Below are 16,266 nucleotides of genomic sequence, written 5' to 3'. Positions count from 1 at the left end.
GCAGGACCATCAGGTACAGCTGGGACCAACTCTGACGCGGTATTATGTAGCGTGGCTCAGCAGGTTATGGTTTAGATCGCTAGGAGCTCGAGGGAGTAGAGTGGTCCATCTACAGGCCATAGGTGCACTATCAATAAGTTTACGAAGAAGAATCCTCCGACATTCTCAGGTGGAGTTGATCTTGCAGCCGGTGAGAACTGGATATAGGAGACCGAGAAGGTCTTGGCCGTGTTGCAGTGTACTGAGGAACAGAGGATCCTTTTTGCCACCTATAGATTGACGGGAGAGGCCGAGAGGTGGTGGACTGTGGTGAGACTGCTGAAGCAGCAGAGGGCGATTCCTATAGCCATGACATGGGACCGATTTAAAAAATTGTTCTTCGATAGATATTTTCTAGCTGCTGCCAAGGAGGCTAAAGTAGAAGAGTTCCTGAGTCCGAAGTAGGGACAACTATCCGTCTAGTAGTATGCGACGCGTTTCATCGAACTCTCTCGTTTCGTCCCGTATATTGTTCCTCATGAAGTGAAGAAGGCGAGGCAGTTTGAGAGAGGCTTGAGGCGGAGTATATTCAAGCAAGTGATGGTGCTGCGGATCCAGGACTTTGTTGAGTTAGTCGACAGGGCAGCCTTGGCAGAGATTGGTGAGCGTCTCAATGTAGAGGAGCAGGGACAGAGGAAGAGATCTGCATCTACGGGCTACTAGCAGGGCCATAGACCGGGTCAGTGGAGGAGAGGAAATCATGGCAGAGGGCGGAGGCAAGAGACGGGAGGACATGAGGTGCAGATAGGGCAGGGTCCTCTAGTCAGCCAGACTTGTGGTAGAAGGCACTAGGGAGAGTGTCGAGCTGGTGGTGTGGTGTGCTATTGCTGCAGTAGATCGGGGCACATGGTGCGAGACTGCCCTACCCCACCAGATGCAGTTCCAGCTCCCAGACCATATAGGGGAGGTTATCAGGTGCCACGTGAGGGCCAACAGAGGAATATGGCTCCAGCCATGGTGTTTACTCTGATGTCGGGTGAGGCTGAGACAGTAGGTTACATGGTGACAGGTATGGTTATTTTGCTTTATTTTAAAGTTATCGCATTGTTTGATTTAGGAGCTACACACTCGTTTTTGTCTTCGGGCGTGTTAAATTATGTGGGGCTGAAACACAATCATTAGATGTTGAATTGTTGGTATCTACACTGACTGGGTCAAGAGTGAGGTGTAGTAGGGTGCTCTGAGATTGTCTAGTTGATATTCAAGGAAAGACTTTGTCTGCTGATCTGACAGTGCTAGACATGCACAGGTTTGATGTTATATTTGGCATGAATTGGTTAGCAGCTAATTTTGCTAGCATAGATTTCCGAGTACAAGAAGTGATATTCAGATCTCCGGGGGAAGCAGAATTCAAGTTCGTAGGGTCGCGAGTGCAATCCCCGCCTCAGCCAGTTTCAGCTATTTAGGCCAGAAGACTATTGCTGAGTGGTTGTCAGGGGTTTGTGGGTCTGTTGTGAAGGAGATGTTAGAGAATGAATTGAAACTTGCTAGCACGCCTGTAGTAAAGGAGTTTACAGATGTTTTCCCAGACGAGTTACCAGGCTTGCCACTCGATCATGAGATAGATTTCCCTATTGATCTACCTTTCGGTACAGCATCGATTTCTAAACTACCATATCAGATGGTGCCAGCAGAGTTGGCAGAATTGAAGAATCAGTTGCAAGATCTGCTTGATAAGGGCTTCATACGACTTAGTGTATCTCCGTGGGGAGCTCTAAGTTTATTTGTAAAGAAGAAAGACTGGACTATGAGGATGTGTATATACTATAGGGAGATTAATAAAGTGACAATCAAGAACAAGTATCCTTTACCCCGTATCAATGATTTGTTTGACCAGCTTCAAGGTACACGGGTGTATTCGAAGATTGACCTCAGATCCGGCTACCATCAGGTAAAAGTGAAAGCAGAAGACGTCTCGAAGACGACCTTCAGGACCAGGTACGGACATTACGAGTTTCTTGTTATGCCGTTTGGTTTGACGAATGCTCCTATGGTATTTATGGACTTGATGAACAGAGTCTTCCACAAATACCTAGACTAGTTTGTTGTTGTTTTTGATGATGTACTGGTCTATTAGAGGAGCTATGAGGAGTATGAGACGCACTTGAGGCAAGTTTTGCAGACACTTTGGGTAAAGAAGTTGTACGCCAAGTTCAATAAATGTGAATTCTAGCTTGAGAAGGTTGTATTCTTGGGGCATGTTGTATCTAGAGACAGTATTTCAGTGGATCCTAGAAAGATTGAGGCGGTAGTGAATTGGGCTAGACCGAGAAATGTCTAGGAGATAAGGAGTTTCTTGGGGCTAACTGGCTATTACCGTCGTTTCGTTGAGGGATTTTCAGCTTTGTAAGGACCTTTGACACGACTGACGAGGAAGAATGTTAGATTTGAGTGGGACGATAGCTGTGAGCAGAGTTTTCAAGAACTGAAGCAAAGATTAGTCAAAGCATCAGTATTGGTTATCCCATCAGGGGGTGAGGGGTATGTCATTTACAGTGATGCGTCCTTGAAGGGACTTGGTTGTGTATTGATGCAGCTTGGCAGGGTAGTGGCGTATGCATCGAGGCAATTGAAAGAATATGAAAAGAACTACCCTACACATGATCTTGAATTGGCTGTAGTGGTACACGCATTGAAAATTTGGAGGCATTACCTGTACGACGAGCAGTGTGAGATTTTCTCCGACCACAAGAGTTTAAAGTATTTCTTCACGCGGAAGGAACTGAATATGAGGCAGAGTAGGTAATTGGAGCTGATTAAGGATTTTGATTGTACCATCAGTTATCACCCAGGGAAAGTAAACGTGGTAGCTGATGCGTTGAGCAGGAAATCCAGGGAACGAGTGTTGGTGACTATGGAGATCCAGTATCCGATTATAATGGATCTGGAGAGATTCAGCATTGAATTAGTTGAGAGTGGTTCTTAGGCTCATATTGCCAGTTTAGTGGTGCAGCCCATTTTGCAAGAAAGAATTAAAGTCGCTCAAAAGGAAGACCTAGAATTAGCATAGGTGATGGATAGAGTGCAGAATGGTTAGGGGGAGGAATTCAGTATTGCAGATGATGGAGCTTTGCGGATCTATTCCAGATTATGCTTTCCTGCCGATACAAAGATCATAAAGACAATTTTAGAGGAGGCTCACAGATCTTTGTATACAGTTCATCTTGGCAGTACGAAGATGTACAGGGATCTGCGAGAGTCGTATTGGTGGAGTGGTATGAAGAGACAGATTACCGAGTACGTAGCGCAGTGTCTGACGTGCTAGCAGGTAAAGGTTGAGCACCAGAGGTTGGTAGGGCAGTTGTTGCCGTTATTCATCCAGAGTGGAAGTTGGATCATATATCTATGGACTTCGTGTCAGGACTGCTGACGGCATTACATAGCCAGAATGCCATCTCGGTGATTGTTGACCATTTGACTAAGACCGTCCACTTTGTACCTATCAAGATCAGCTACTCCCTTAACCGTTTAGCGGAGATTTACATTCAGGAGATAGTTCGTTCTCATGGGGTACTAGTATCGATTGTGTCAGATCAAGACCCACATTTTATGTCACGTTTTTTGAAGTGTCTGCAGGAAGCACTAGGGTCTCAATTGTCATTTAGCACGACATTCCATCCTCAATCAGATGGGCAGACTGAGAGGACGATACAGACATTAGAGGATATGCTCCGTGCATACGTATTGAATTTTGGGGGTAGTTGGACTCAGTTCATGCCACTAATAGAATTTGTGTATAATAATAGTTACCAGTGCAGTATTGGCATGACACCTTTTGAGGCTTTATATGATAGGAGATGTCGTTCTCCTTTATTTTTGAATGAAGTGGGTGAACGACGAGTAGTGGGACCAGAGCTTGTGCAGCAAGTGCGTGATAAGGTTCGGCTTATCAGAGACATGATCAGTGCAGCTTAGAGTCGATAGAAAAGTTATGCTGATAATCGCCACAGGAATCTAGAATTTGATGTGGGTAATCATGTGTTTTTGAAGATAGCTCCGATGAAAGGGGTTATGCGATTCGGGAAGAAGGGTAAACTTAGTCTTAGGTTTATCGGTCCATTTGAGATTTTAGATAAAGTGGGGCCAGTAGCCTACAGGCTAACTTTACCACCTGTGTTGTCTAGGATCCACGATGTATTCCATATTTCTATGTTGAGGAAATACGTCCCAGATCCTTCTCATATCATCAGTTATGATGAATTAGAGCTTAGTGATACACTGGTGTATGAGAAGGTACCAGTACAGATTCTGGATAGGAAAGTACAAGAGCTACGTAACAAGAAGATTCCTTAGTTAAAAGGTTTGTGGAGGAATCATGCAATTGAAGAGGTTTCTTGGGAATCCAAGAAGAAAATGAGACAGAGGTATCTGCATTTATTCCAAGAAGTTTGATTGGGTAAAATGTAAGTAGTTAGGTAGTATTTCTTTTGCAAGCACATGTAATGGTTTAATTAGTGTAGCATTTTAGTTTTGGGAGAATTTTCCTTTTGTATATGTAATCTCCCAGGATTCGGAATGTAACCACAGTATTCCTCCGCCATAAGTGAGGGTAAGTAATAAAATAAGTAGACCCTTTTCTTATTAAGGGATGACAAGTTACGTGAATAGTAAATTTCGAGAACGAAATTTTATAAGGAGGGGAGAATATAACAACTCGAAAAATAAATGGTATTTAAATAATAAAAAAAAATGGAAATGGAAACCAGAAACAGAAGGAGGCAGTCGACTTTGTTGACGAACGCGACGTTGCATTTTGGAAAGGATAATCTCGAGGAATTTTCAGTTCCTCGTCGACGAATACATAGGATTCGTCAACGAGGGTATAACAGGAGCTCGTCGACGAGGCAAGGATTCGTCGACGAGAACATACCAAGAGAGGATTTTTGGAAGCCTAAAATTCGTTGACAAGGGTTGAAGTTCGTCGATGAACTTTCTACAGGACTCGTCGACGAATCCCGCAGTATAAATAAGGTTAAACGTGATTTTCAGTCCATTTTCCTGCGCAGAAACCTTTTCTCTCTCATCCTTTGGTCCTTCCCCCTTCTCTCTTCGATTTCGGGTTGAATTTTCGCCGGTTCAAGGACCTGAAGCTACCACGATGCTCCTGGGAAAGTTCTTTGCTAGTCTGCTAGAGCGGATCGTCGGTGGGGCTGAGTTGGAAACCATCTCAAATCCAAGGTAAGGCTTTCTACTCAGTATTTGGTTATTTGACAGTTGTAGGAATTGTTATACGCGTAGATATACTGAACTTTAGTTCTGGGGAATGCTTTTTCCAGGGTGTTGAGTTGGGAACCTTGCGGGTGCGCGACAGATTTTCTTAGGGGCTTTTCAAGAATTAGGTAAGGGGATAAACTAAGCTAGTATTTTATGAAAAATATGTATATTGTTATAGAATTTGATTTCGAGAAAATAAATATATTTATATATGATTTATATTTGGGAAAATACTGTTGAAAATTATGGTATGTTGAATATGCGAAAAACTTGTTAGTATGGCATGAGTAGAAATTGTTATGGAATACTGTTTTTTGGGAATGTGTTAATGATACGAGTTTTTATAATGAAAAATCGGCGTATGGGCCGAGATTTTGATATATTTGCCAGTGTACGGGCCAAGCTGTGTATGATTTGCCGGCGTACGGGCCGAGTTATGTGTAACAACCCGAAGAGTATTGGTATTTAAATAATAAAAAGAAAGGAAAATGGAAATCGGAAACAGAAGGAGGCAGTTGACTTCGTCGACAAATGCGACGTTGCATTTTGGAAAGGATAATCTCGAGGAATTCTCAGTTCCTCGTCGACGAATACAGGGGACTTGTCAACGAGGGTATAACAGGAGCTCGTCGATGAGGCTAGGATTCGTCGACGAGAAGATACTAAGAGAGGATTTTTGGAAGCCTGAAACTCGTTGACGAGGGTTGAAGTTCGTCGACGAACTTTCTATAGGACTCATCGACGAGGTGACATGGCTCGTTGACGAATCCCCCAGTATAAATAGGGTTAAACGAGATTTTTAGTCCATTTTCCTACGCAGAAACCTTCTCTCTCTCATCCTTCGGTCCTTCCCCCTTCTCTCTTCGATTTCAATCCGGATTTTTGCCGGTTCAAAGATCTGAAGCTACCACGACGCTCTTGGGAAAGTTCTCTGCTAGTCTGCTGGAGCGGATCGTCGGTGGGGCTGAGTTGGAAACCATCCCAAATCTAGGGTAAGACTTTCTACTCAGTATTTGGTTATTTGACAGTTGTAGGAATTGTTATACGAGTAGATATACTGAACTTTAGTTATGGAGAATACTGTTTCCAGGGTGTTGAGTTGGGAACCTTGAGGGTGCGGGACAGATTTTTTTAGGGGCTTTTCAAGAATCAGGTAAGAGGTTAAACTAAGTTAGTATTTTACGAAAAATATGTATATTGTTATAGCATTTGATTTTAGGGAAATAATATATATTAAATATGATTTATATTTGGGAAAATACTATTGAAAATGATGGTATGTTGAATATGCAAAAAACCTGTTAGTGTGGCATGAGTAGAAACTGTTATGGAATATTGTTTTCTGGGAATGTGTTAATGATACGAATTTTTATAATGGAAAACCAACGTATGGGTCGAGATTTTGATATATTTGCCAGCGTATGGGCCAAGCTATGTGTATGATTTGCTGGCGTACGGGCTGAGCTATGTGTAACAACCTGAAGAGTAATGGTATTTAAGTAATAAAAGGAAAGGGAAATGGAAACCGAAAATAGAAGGAGGCAGTCGACTTCGTCGACGAACGTGACGTTGCATTTTGGAAAGGATAATCTCGAGGAATTTTCAGTTCCTTGTCGACGAATACAGGGGACTCGTCGACGAGGGTATAATAGGAGCTTGTCGATGAGGCTAGGATTCGTCGACGAGAAGATACCGAGAGAGGATTTTTGGAAACTTGAAATTCGTCAACGAGGGTTGAAGTTCATCGACAAACTTTCTATAGGACTCGTCGACGAGGTGATGTAGCTTGTCGACAAATCCCGCAGTATAAATAAGGTTAAACATGATTTTCAGTCCATTTTCCCTACGCATAAACCTTCTCTCTCCCATCCTTCAGTCCTTCCCCCTTCTCTCTTTGATTTCGGGCTGGATTTCCACCGGTTCAAGGATCTGAAGCTATTTCGACGCTCCTGGGAAAGTTCTATACTAGTTTGCTAGAGCGGATCGTCGTTGGGGTTGAGTTGGAAACCATTCCAAATGTAGGGTAAGACTTTCTACTCAGTATTTGGTTATTTGACAGTTGTAGGAATTGTTATACGCGTAGATATACTGAACTTTAGTTCTGGGGAATGTTGTTTCCAGAGTGTTGAGTTGGGAACCTTGCGGGTGCGGGACAGATTTTTTTAGGGGCTTTTCAAGAATTAGGTAAGGGGTTAAACTAAGCTAGTATTTTATGAAAAATATGTATATTGTTATAGCATTTGATTTCAGGAAAATAAATATATTTATATATGATTTATATTTGGGAATTATGTATATTGTTATACGGGAATTATCAGGGCTTTGTCGATGAACACAGGGGATTCGTCGACGAGGGTATAAGAGGACCTCGTCGACGAAGGCAAGATTCGTCGATGAGGAAATACCGAGAGAGGTTTTGAGCAGTCTGAATTTCGTCGACGAGGAGTGGGTTTCGTCAACGAAATTATTGAAGGACTCATCGATGAGATGACATGGCTCGTCGACGAACCCAGTCCTCTAAATATTAAAAACTCGGTTTTTTACTTCAAAATTAAGCAACTTCTCACATTCTCTCTCCCCCTTCAACTCCCTCCTCTTCTCCCTTCGATTTTGGGCCGAATTTTCGCCGGTTCGAGGATCTGAAGCCACCACGACGCTCTTGAGGAAGTTCTCTCCAAATCTGCTAGAGCATATTGTCGGTGGAACTCCGTTGGAAATCATCCCTGAGTTGAAGTAAGACTTTTTAACCCAAATTTGGTCTTACGGTAGTTATAGGAAATGATATACATGTGAAAATACTGAAATTTAGTACTGAGAGTTTTCATTTCCAGGGTGTTGAGTTGGGAACCCTACGGGTGCGGGACAGATTTTCTTAGGGGCTTTTCAGGAATTAGGTAAGGGGATAAACTAAGCTAGTTCTTTTTAAGAAAATGTATGTATATATATAGCATTTGATTTCAGGAAAGGAAATATGTCCATATATATGATTTATATTTGAGAAAACACTGTTGAAAATGATGGTATGTTGAATATATGAAAAACTTGTTCAGTGTGGCATGAGTAGAAATTGTTATGAAATACTATTTTTTGGAAATGTAATTATGATACGAATTTTTATAATGGAAAACCGGCATACAGGCCGAACTATGTGTATGATTTGCCAGCATACGGGCTGTGCCATGGATATGATTTGCCAACGTACGGGCTGTGCTATGTGTATGATTTGCCGGCGTACGGGCCGAGCTATAGCAATGATTTGCCAACGTACGGGCTGTGCTATGATTTGTCGGCGTACGGGCCGAACTATGGTAAAATGTGAAATACCGACGTATGAGCCGATGATTTTTCATGATATACGTATATATGCAAAATGATATGATTGATCTGATAATTAATGATATGAGATATCCATGTATCACAGTTTCAGTATATGTTATATGATATCAAAACCTAGTTGGCTTGGTCTAGGCTAGCACTTGCACGATACCGTTACTATGTGTCCATGGTCTTTGTGATCATAATATTTGTGTTAACGCTACTGTACGGAGTGGTGTGAGATTGGATGGTCGATGTGATTTTTAAGAAGTGTGTGAGCGCCCCTAGTGTACGGACCAAGTCAGGCAGACCCATCAGACTTACATACTGTACTTTTGACTTGATAGTGGTCAACCAACCATTGTTAAGTCCCTCCTTCGGGCCACATAACCTAGTCATGTGGGGGTAATACATGACAATAGCCAGCTAACCTACCAGGAATGTTTTTGTATTATTATTATATGAGATGAACTATGTTTATAAAAATGCAGTATGTTCTGCCATGTTATGATGATGTGTATGTTTTCTCAAATATGACATAACAGTTGATTAGATGTGTTTTTATACGATATATGTATAACATGGAATACTCATGTTGCCGCACACTAGTATTAGTTTATTTCCCTTACCGAGAGGTGTCTCATCCCAAAATTTTATAAACTTTTTAGGAGCCCCAGATAGGAGAGCGGGAAAAGCCCCGCTGATCTAGTATAATAGATCTACCCTTCTAGAAGGGTACGTATTTTGATAGGGTCAGATGTATTTTGTGGAAATGACCCTAAGACATCTTTTTGGGGTGAGTGTTGTGTATATATATATATACACAGTGATTGTAGTAACTCTGGTATTGTGAGGTATGGTATAATAAGATGTTTATGATTGTATGTTTCCTGCTGCTTAGGCTTCTACTATATGTTCTGATATATCGCTAGTACCCACGGGTCCAGGTGGATTATGATCTGCTGAAATTTATGCTGTTGATTTTATTATATAAAAAAAATGTGAAAAGTCGTCACACTATGTGTATGATTTGCCGGCATACGGGGCGAGCTATGTGTATAATTTATCAGCGCACGGGCTGAGCTATGGATATGTTTGCCGACGTAGGGACCGAGTTATGGAAATGATTTGCCAGCGTACGAGCTGTGCTATGATTTGCCGACATACGGGCCGAGCTAAGGTAAAATGTGAAATACCGGCGTACAGGCCAATGATTTTTCATGATATACGTATATATGCAAAATGATATGATTGATTTAAAAATTAATGATATGAAATATTCATATATCACAGTTTCAATATATGTTATATGGTATTAGAACCTAGTTGACTTAGTCTAGGCTAGTACTTGCACGGTACCGTTGCTATATGTCCATGGTCATCATGATCATGATATTTGTGTTAACGTCACTGTACAGAGTGGTGTGAGATTGGATGGTCAATGTGATTTTTAAGAAGTGTGTGAGTGCCCCTGGTGTACGGACCAGGTCTGGCAAACCTATCAGACTTACAGACTGTACTTTTGACTTAGCAGTGGTCGGCCAACCATTGTCAGGTCCCGCCTTCAGGTCACATAACCCAGTCATATGGGGGTAATACATGACAACAACCAGCTAATCTACCAAGAATGTTTTTGTATTATTATTATATGAGATGAAATATGATTATGAAAATGCAGTATGTTCTGCCATGTTTTGATGATATATATGTTTCATAGATTTGACAAAATCGTTACTGAATATGTTCTGTATGGTATATGTATAACACAGAATACTCATGTTGCCACACACTGATATTAGTTTATTTCCCTTACTGAAAAGTGTCTCACCCCAAAATTTTATAAACTTTTCAGAAGCCTCAGATAGGAGAGCAGGAAAAGCCCTGCTGATCTAGTGTTGTTTGTCTGCCCTCTTTGAAGGGTAAGTTTTAGTAGGGACAATTGGATTTTGTGGGAAATGTCCCTAGATCTTGCTTTTGGGATCTATATACTGAAATACAGTGGATATAGTGATTCTGGTATTTTTGGTAATGTGATGGATGTTTTCGTATTTATAATATTGTGATTGTATGTTTCCTGCTGCTTAGGCTACCGTTATGTATTCTGATGTATCTCTGGTATCCACGGGTCCAGGTGGATTATGATCTGCTGAGTCGAGCTTTGTGATATTGTATTTATTGTATAAAAAAAAATGTGGTAATTAAGTAGGTCATCACATACTTCCTCATTAATATAGCCATTTAGAAAAGCGCTTTGAACATCTATTTGAAACAATTTAAAATTTTTAAAAGCAGCATAAACAAGTTGCATATGAATGGCTTCTAACCTAGTAACAGGAGCATATGTTTCGTCAAAGTCAATTCCCTCCAGCTGATTATAACCTTGGGCAACTAGTCTAGCTTTATTCCTAGTTACTACCCCATTCTCATCTTTCTTATTTCTATATACCCATTTAGTTCCAATAATGGTATGATCACTAGGCCCAGGAACTAGGGTCCACACTCTGCTTCTTTCAAATTGATTAAGTTCTTCTTGCATGGACATCACCCAAGACTCATCTTCTATGACTTCTTTAATATTTTTAGGTTTTTGTTGGAACAAGAAAGTAGAATAACTCACTAGGTTTTTTAAGGAGGATCTTGTAGTTACACCACGGGATGGTTCACCTATGATTTGATCAATAGGATGATTTTTAACAAATTTCCAATCTCTAGGCAACTCTTGAATTTCATTTTTATTATTTTCAGATGATTTTTCATTTACTTTTGAATTTTCGCTTGCATTATTTTCAATAGATAATTTATCTAAGCATTTTTCTAATATCAATATCATTTTCATCATCTTTCTTAGAAAATGAATTAGATTCATCAAACAAAACATGAATAGATTCAGTGACAGTCAATGCTCTTTTGTTGAAAACCCTACATGCTTTACTATTAAGAGCATAACTTAGGAAAATACCTTCATCAGATTTAGAGTCAAATTTCCCTAGGTATTCATTATTCCTAAGTACAAAGCATTTACAATCAAACATATGAAAATAAGAAATATTAGGTTTATGGTTGTTTCACAATTCATAAGGGGTTTTATTAATTGATGGTCTAATCAACACCCTATTCATAACATAACATGCAGTATTTATAGTCTCGGCCCAAAAGTATTTAGGTAATTTATGTTCATTCAGCATAGTTATACCCATTTCTTGTAGTGACTTATTCTTTCTTTCTACCACACTGTTTTGTTGAGGTGTACTAGATGCAGAGAAGTTGTGTGATATGTCGTCTAAGTTACAATAATTTTTTATTCCCTCATTTTTAAATTCTGTGCCTCTATCACTTCTTATATGAGTTATCTTAAATCTCTTTTCATTTTGAATTCTCTTATAAAGTTTGGTAAACTGTTCACATGATTCATTTTTATGTGCAAGAAACAACACTCATGTGAACTTAGAAAAGTCATCTACAATTACAAAAGCATATAATTTACCCCCAAAACTTTGCACAGAATTAGGACCAAACAAATCTAAATGAATCATCTCAAGTGGTCTAATAGTAGATATGTATTTCTTTTTCTTAAAATTAGATTTTGTTTGCTTACCTATTTGACATGCATCACAGATTTTATCTTTTACAAATACATTTTAAGGAAGCCTTTTACTAATTCTTTTCTAACAAGTTTTGACAATAAATCCATGCTAGCGTGTCCTAAGCGCTTATGTCATAACCAACTAACTTCATTTACAGCATAAAACAAGTCACTTGTTGTGAAACTAAGTTATCAAAAGAGGTAGTATAAACATTTTCATGACGATCGGCAGTAAAAAGTACTTTGTGATCTGATTTATTTTCTACTATGCATTTATCATTCTCAAAAGATACTTTATATCATTTGTCATACAATTGGCTTATGCTAAGTAAATTATGTTTCAGCCCATCAACTCATAAAACATTATCAATAGTAAGAGAGAAATCCTTACCAACTTTACCTACACCGATGATATGTCATTTTGCATTGTCGCCAAATATCACATATCCTCCATCATTGGGAATAATTGTAGTGAATTTTCCCTTGTCGTCGGTCATGTGTCGTAAGCACCTGCTATCTATGTACCACCTGTCCTTGGAGAAGGACGACTTAGACATACCTGTAATACAATAACATGAAGTTATTTTGTTCCATTGCGACATTCAAATGTACTCTTTTGGGACAATCTTTTAGGAAAATAATAAATTTTTTGGCCTAGAAAAGACCGCCTAGAAAACATTCACTGGTGCATGATAACAACCATTTTCCTTACTAAGTTCCAGTTACATATACATGCTCTAGTTTACAAATTTGTTAAAGTTAGCTTCAAACCAAATATACCGTGGCATAGACTAATTGCTGAAAGATATTCTCAAGATATTTAAAACAAATTAAAAACAGAAGTAAAGATGACATTCTTAGTGGGGAGTTCCATCAGACTGAGCTAAAGGGGTAGGGCATGGGGGCGTAGGAACTTCAATTACTCCCTCAAGCATCTGTGTGACTGTCTTCATGGAGGGCCTCAAGGAAGGATCCTCTTGAACGCACCAAATTGCCACCATCACTAGTGTCTTTACCCTTCCCATGTCATTTCTTGCCTCTTCGTCATCCACTACTAACTTTTCTAGTCTTCTATAATTATAGCAGTCATAAACCCAATCGGTGAGTATTATTTCCTCTTCCTTCTCCCTTTCTATTTCCATGCTCCTCCTGCAACAAATGATCTCCAATAACATGACCCCATAACTATAGACGTCCACTTTTGCAGTAATGGGCATGTTCCTGAACCATTCTGGTGCAACATATCCTCTAGTGCCTCTAATGGCTGTGTGAGTTCGAGTTTGGTCACCCATAAGAAGCTTTGCCAGTCCGAAGTCTGATATTCTTGCCACAAATGCGTCATCGAGTAATATGTTTTGGGGCTTAATATCACAGTGGATGATCTGTGTGCTGCACTCCTCATGCAAGTACATGAGCCCTCTTGCGATCCCAGATGCCATTTGGATTCGTATGTTCCAGTCCGGCCTCAAAAGTCCAAAGAGGAAGCTAGCCAGCGTGCCATTACTCATGAACTCATACACCAAAAGCCTGTGAGGCCCTTCGTCACAATATCCAAGCAATCTGACTAGGTTCCTATGATGGGTCTTTGCTATCGCCCTCGCTTCTGTTTTGAATTCTATCTCGCGTTCTTGGACCATTCTGTCTAATTTCTTCACCGCAACAATGTTTCTTGCTGTTGTTGATGATATGATCCCTTTATACACGATCCCAAAAGCACCCCTTCCAAGTTCTTCCCTGAACCCGTCTGTGGCTTCTCTTAGATATTCATAAGTAAAAGAGCGCAGATTTGTTTCTGAAATACTTGATACTCTAGGAAGTTTCCGTTTATTTTGGAAAGAACCTAAAACTACCAGAGAAATTGTAGCAACGAACATTAAGTTTAGAAACACTGAACTGCCTAAAAGAATTGATCCCACCAGAATCAGGGTTCCTTGATCTTTCTTTCCCGTGTTTGAACCGCGTGGGAGAGGATCCTCACCTGAAGAAACATCAAACTTTGGTAGCTTGATGAGGGCCTTTCCATATGAATTCCGGTCCACCCTCCCATTTGACAATGGCAATTTCTTCTTCCTACAGCTCCCGTTTACACTAATAGCAACAACACAGTTGCAATCATGCAGACAAGATCTGCTGCAATCATCTTCATTCAATGGCTGCAACCACTCAAAGTTCGAAGTTGGCCAAAATGTATTCGGCAACACATGCATTTCATAGAAATCCTCTGGCTTCGATGGTCCATCATCACATTTTTGTATCCTGTCTTGCTTGCATCCATTAAACTTGTTATTTGGGTCTGAAAATGAAAATCCAGGAGGGCATTCGCAAAGTGGCCTTCGGTTAAAGTCAAGCACACAGTAGCTGTTATATCCACAAGCCCCACTGCCCAAGTCGCCCTCAATTCTTGAGCAAATGTCATCTGGGGCAGACCAGATGGTGAACCAGGTTCGATCCCAGGTTCCATTTCTAGGAGACTTGGGGTGAGCATACTGCGTGAAAATTCCGTCGTGATCAAGTGTTGCCCTGAAGTAGAAATCTCTCGGAGGCACTATATTTCCAGATGTGAGGTTAACAATGTTTCCATTCCTTCGTTTGACATACATGTAACCTGACTCGTTAAAAATCGTCAAGTAACCACAGTTCATCACATCCGCACCATCATAAGTGTGGCTGTGATAGTAAGCGGCATACGCAAACTCCGTTGGCAGGCCGATGGTGTTGAGGACAAGATTGCCATCCGGTAGCAAGCGAAGCTGGAACCTCCCCTTAGAGTAGCTGTTTTCTGTTTGCCTTGAAGATAGCATTCCGCCGACTTCCAATACTTGAGTTGGCAAAATGGTATCGAAGGGGTTTTTGAAGCTCTCCCATCCATAGTTATCAGAGCTTCTATTTGCGAGGACAAAATTGCCGGTGTCAAGCATGGCCGCATTAGTGAACACACCATCAACTTTCCAGAGGACTTGGCCCTGTGGGTCATTAAGCGTGAAGTCACCATCTGCTGTGAGTTCAATCTTGGATCCTCCTGGTGCTGGATTTTCTCCATTTGCAAACCAAACTAGAGTTTTATCTGGTATTTTGTCAAACCAGATGGCAAGCAAGAATAGATTTTTATTGTCAAGCCGACGAAATCCAAAGGCAAAATCGCCCGAAGGTGAGCGCCATGAGGAAGAAGAGTCATCAGAAGCAAGAAGGAACGATCCCAAACTTACGTTCTGATTATTTTGAGAAAATGCTGGACGGGCCAGGACAAGAGTAAACAAGATAATGAGATGATGAAGTACAGGAAAAGCCATTGCACTCAACAGGGGTTTTTGTGCTGGAATAATTTATAATTAAAGAACTTCTTCAGGAACAATTAGCTTGTGCTTGAGGATTCCATCCACATTCAATTCTTCAGTCAATTCTTTGAATCTCGGTTACTTGAGCAATTAGAGAAAGAGTAAAGTCAGTCAACTGATTTAGATATGCATGTACGCAGAGGAAGAGGGTGCATCTTAAAAAGAACATCTTATATTTTTAGGATTTATAGCGTTCTCATATCTAGGTTGTCTCATAAAAATGTTCATATTTTTATAGTTAATGCCAACAAAATATAAATTCCAAATAGATAACTTCAGTATTTGTATTTTAATATATAAAATTAATTATGATTGCGTATTGTCAATTTGTTTTAGAGGACATTATTTTGAAAATTATCAAAATATCTTACTTAAAATTCATTTGCTGTGTGTATGCGTTAGGGGAGCGGCGAAGTCAAGCTGAACTCTCAACTACTTGTTTGAATCTGGAGAAAAGGAAGATTGAAGTTAGTCAACTTTGGACGAAAAGGAAGATTGAAGTTAGTCAACTTTGGGAAAAGTTCAACAGTCATAAATTGTGGGCAAGATCCCTCTTCACGCGGCGAGATCTATTCTTTTTTTTTTTTTTTTTTTTTAAGGTACGTCCATAGTGTTCACGTCCGTTTTACGATCCGTAACTAATCCCACGCCCTATGTAGCTGGCCCCACAACCCATAGGGAGGGTAAATATTTAGGAGCTCAGTGGCAGGAATCGAACCCGGGAGGGGAGAAAGCCCTGACCTAATGAGAGGCACTCCCAAGATCCGCCCTGCCAACTGA

General features: G+C 40.4%; 1 protein-coding gene across 1 annotated transcript; it reads right to left on the bottom strand.

The window, feature by feature from the left end:
* Positions 1–13,008: 13,008 nt before the first annotated feature.
* On the bottom strand, positions 13,009–15,441 carry LOC131166535 (G-type lectin S-receptor-like serine/threonine-protein kinase LECRK4). Its single transcript, XM_058125127.1, has one exon. It carries the CDS (start codon positions 15,439–15,441, stop codon positions 13,009–13,011), a length of 2,433 nt encoding a protein of 810 aa, XP_057981110.1.
* Between the last annotated feature and the right edge of the window lie 825 nt (positions 15,442–16,266).

The sequence above is a fragment of the Malania oleifera genome, chromosome 10 (assembly GCF_029873635.1).
Source record: "Malania oleifera isolate guangnan ecotype guangnan chromosome 10, ASM2987363v1, whole genome shotgun sequence".
In the NCBI taxonomy this organism is placed as follows: domain Eukaryota; kingdom Viridiplantae; phylum Streptophyta; class Magnoliopsida; order Santalales; family Ximeniaceae; genus Malania; species Malania oleifera.
Note: the sequence above shows the minus strand (reverse complement) of the source record. Positions and strands in the feature narration are given on the sequence as shown.

What these genes read in the sequence shown, in the direction of transcription:
- LOC131166535 (XM_058125127.1), bottom strand. Translation starts at nt 15,441, where the DNA reads ATGGCTTTTCCTGTACTTCATCATCTCATTATCTTGTTTACTCTTGTC.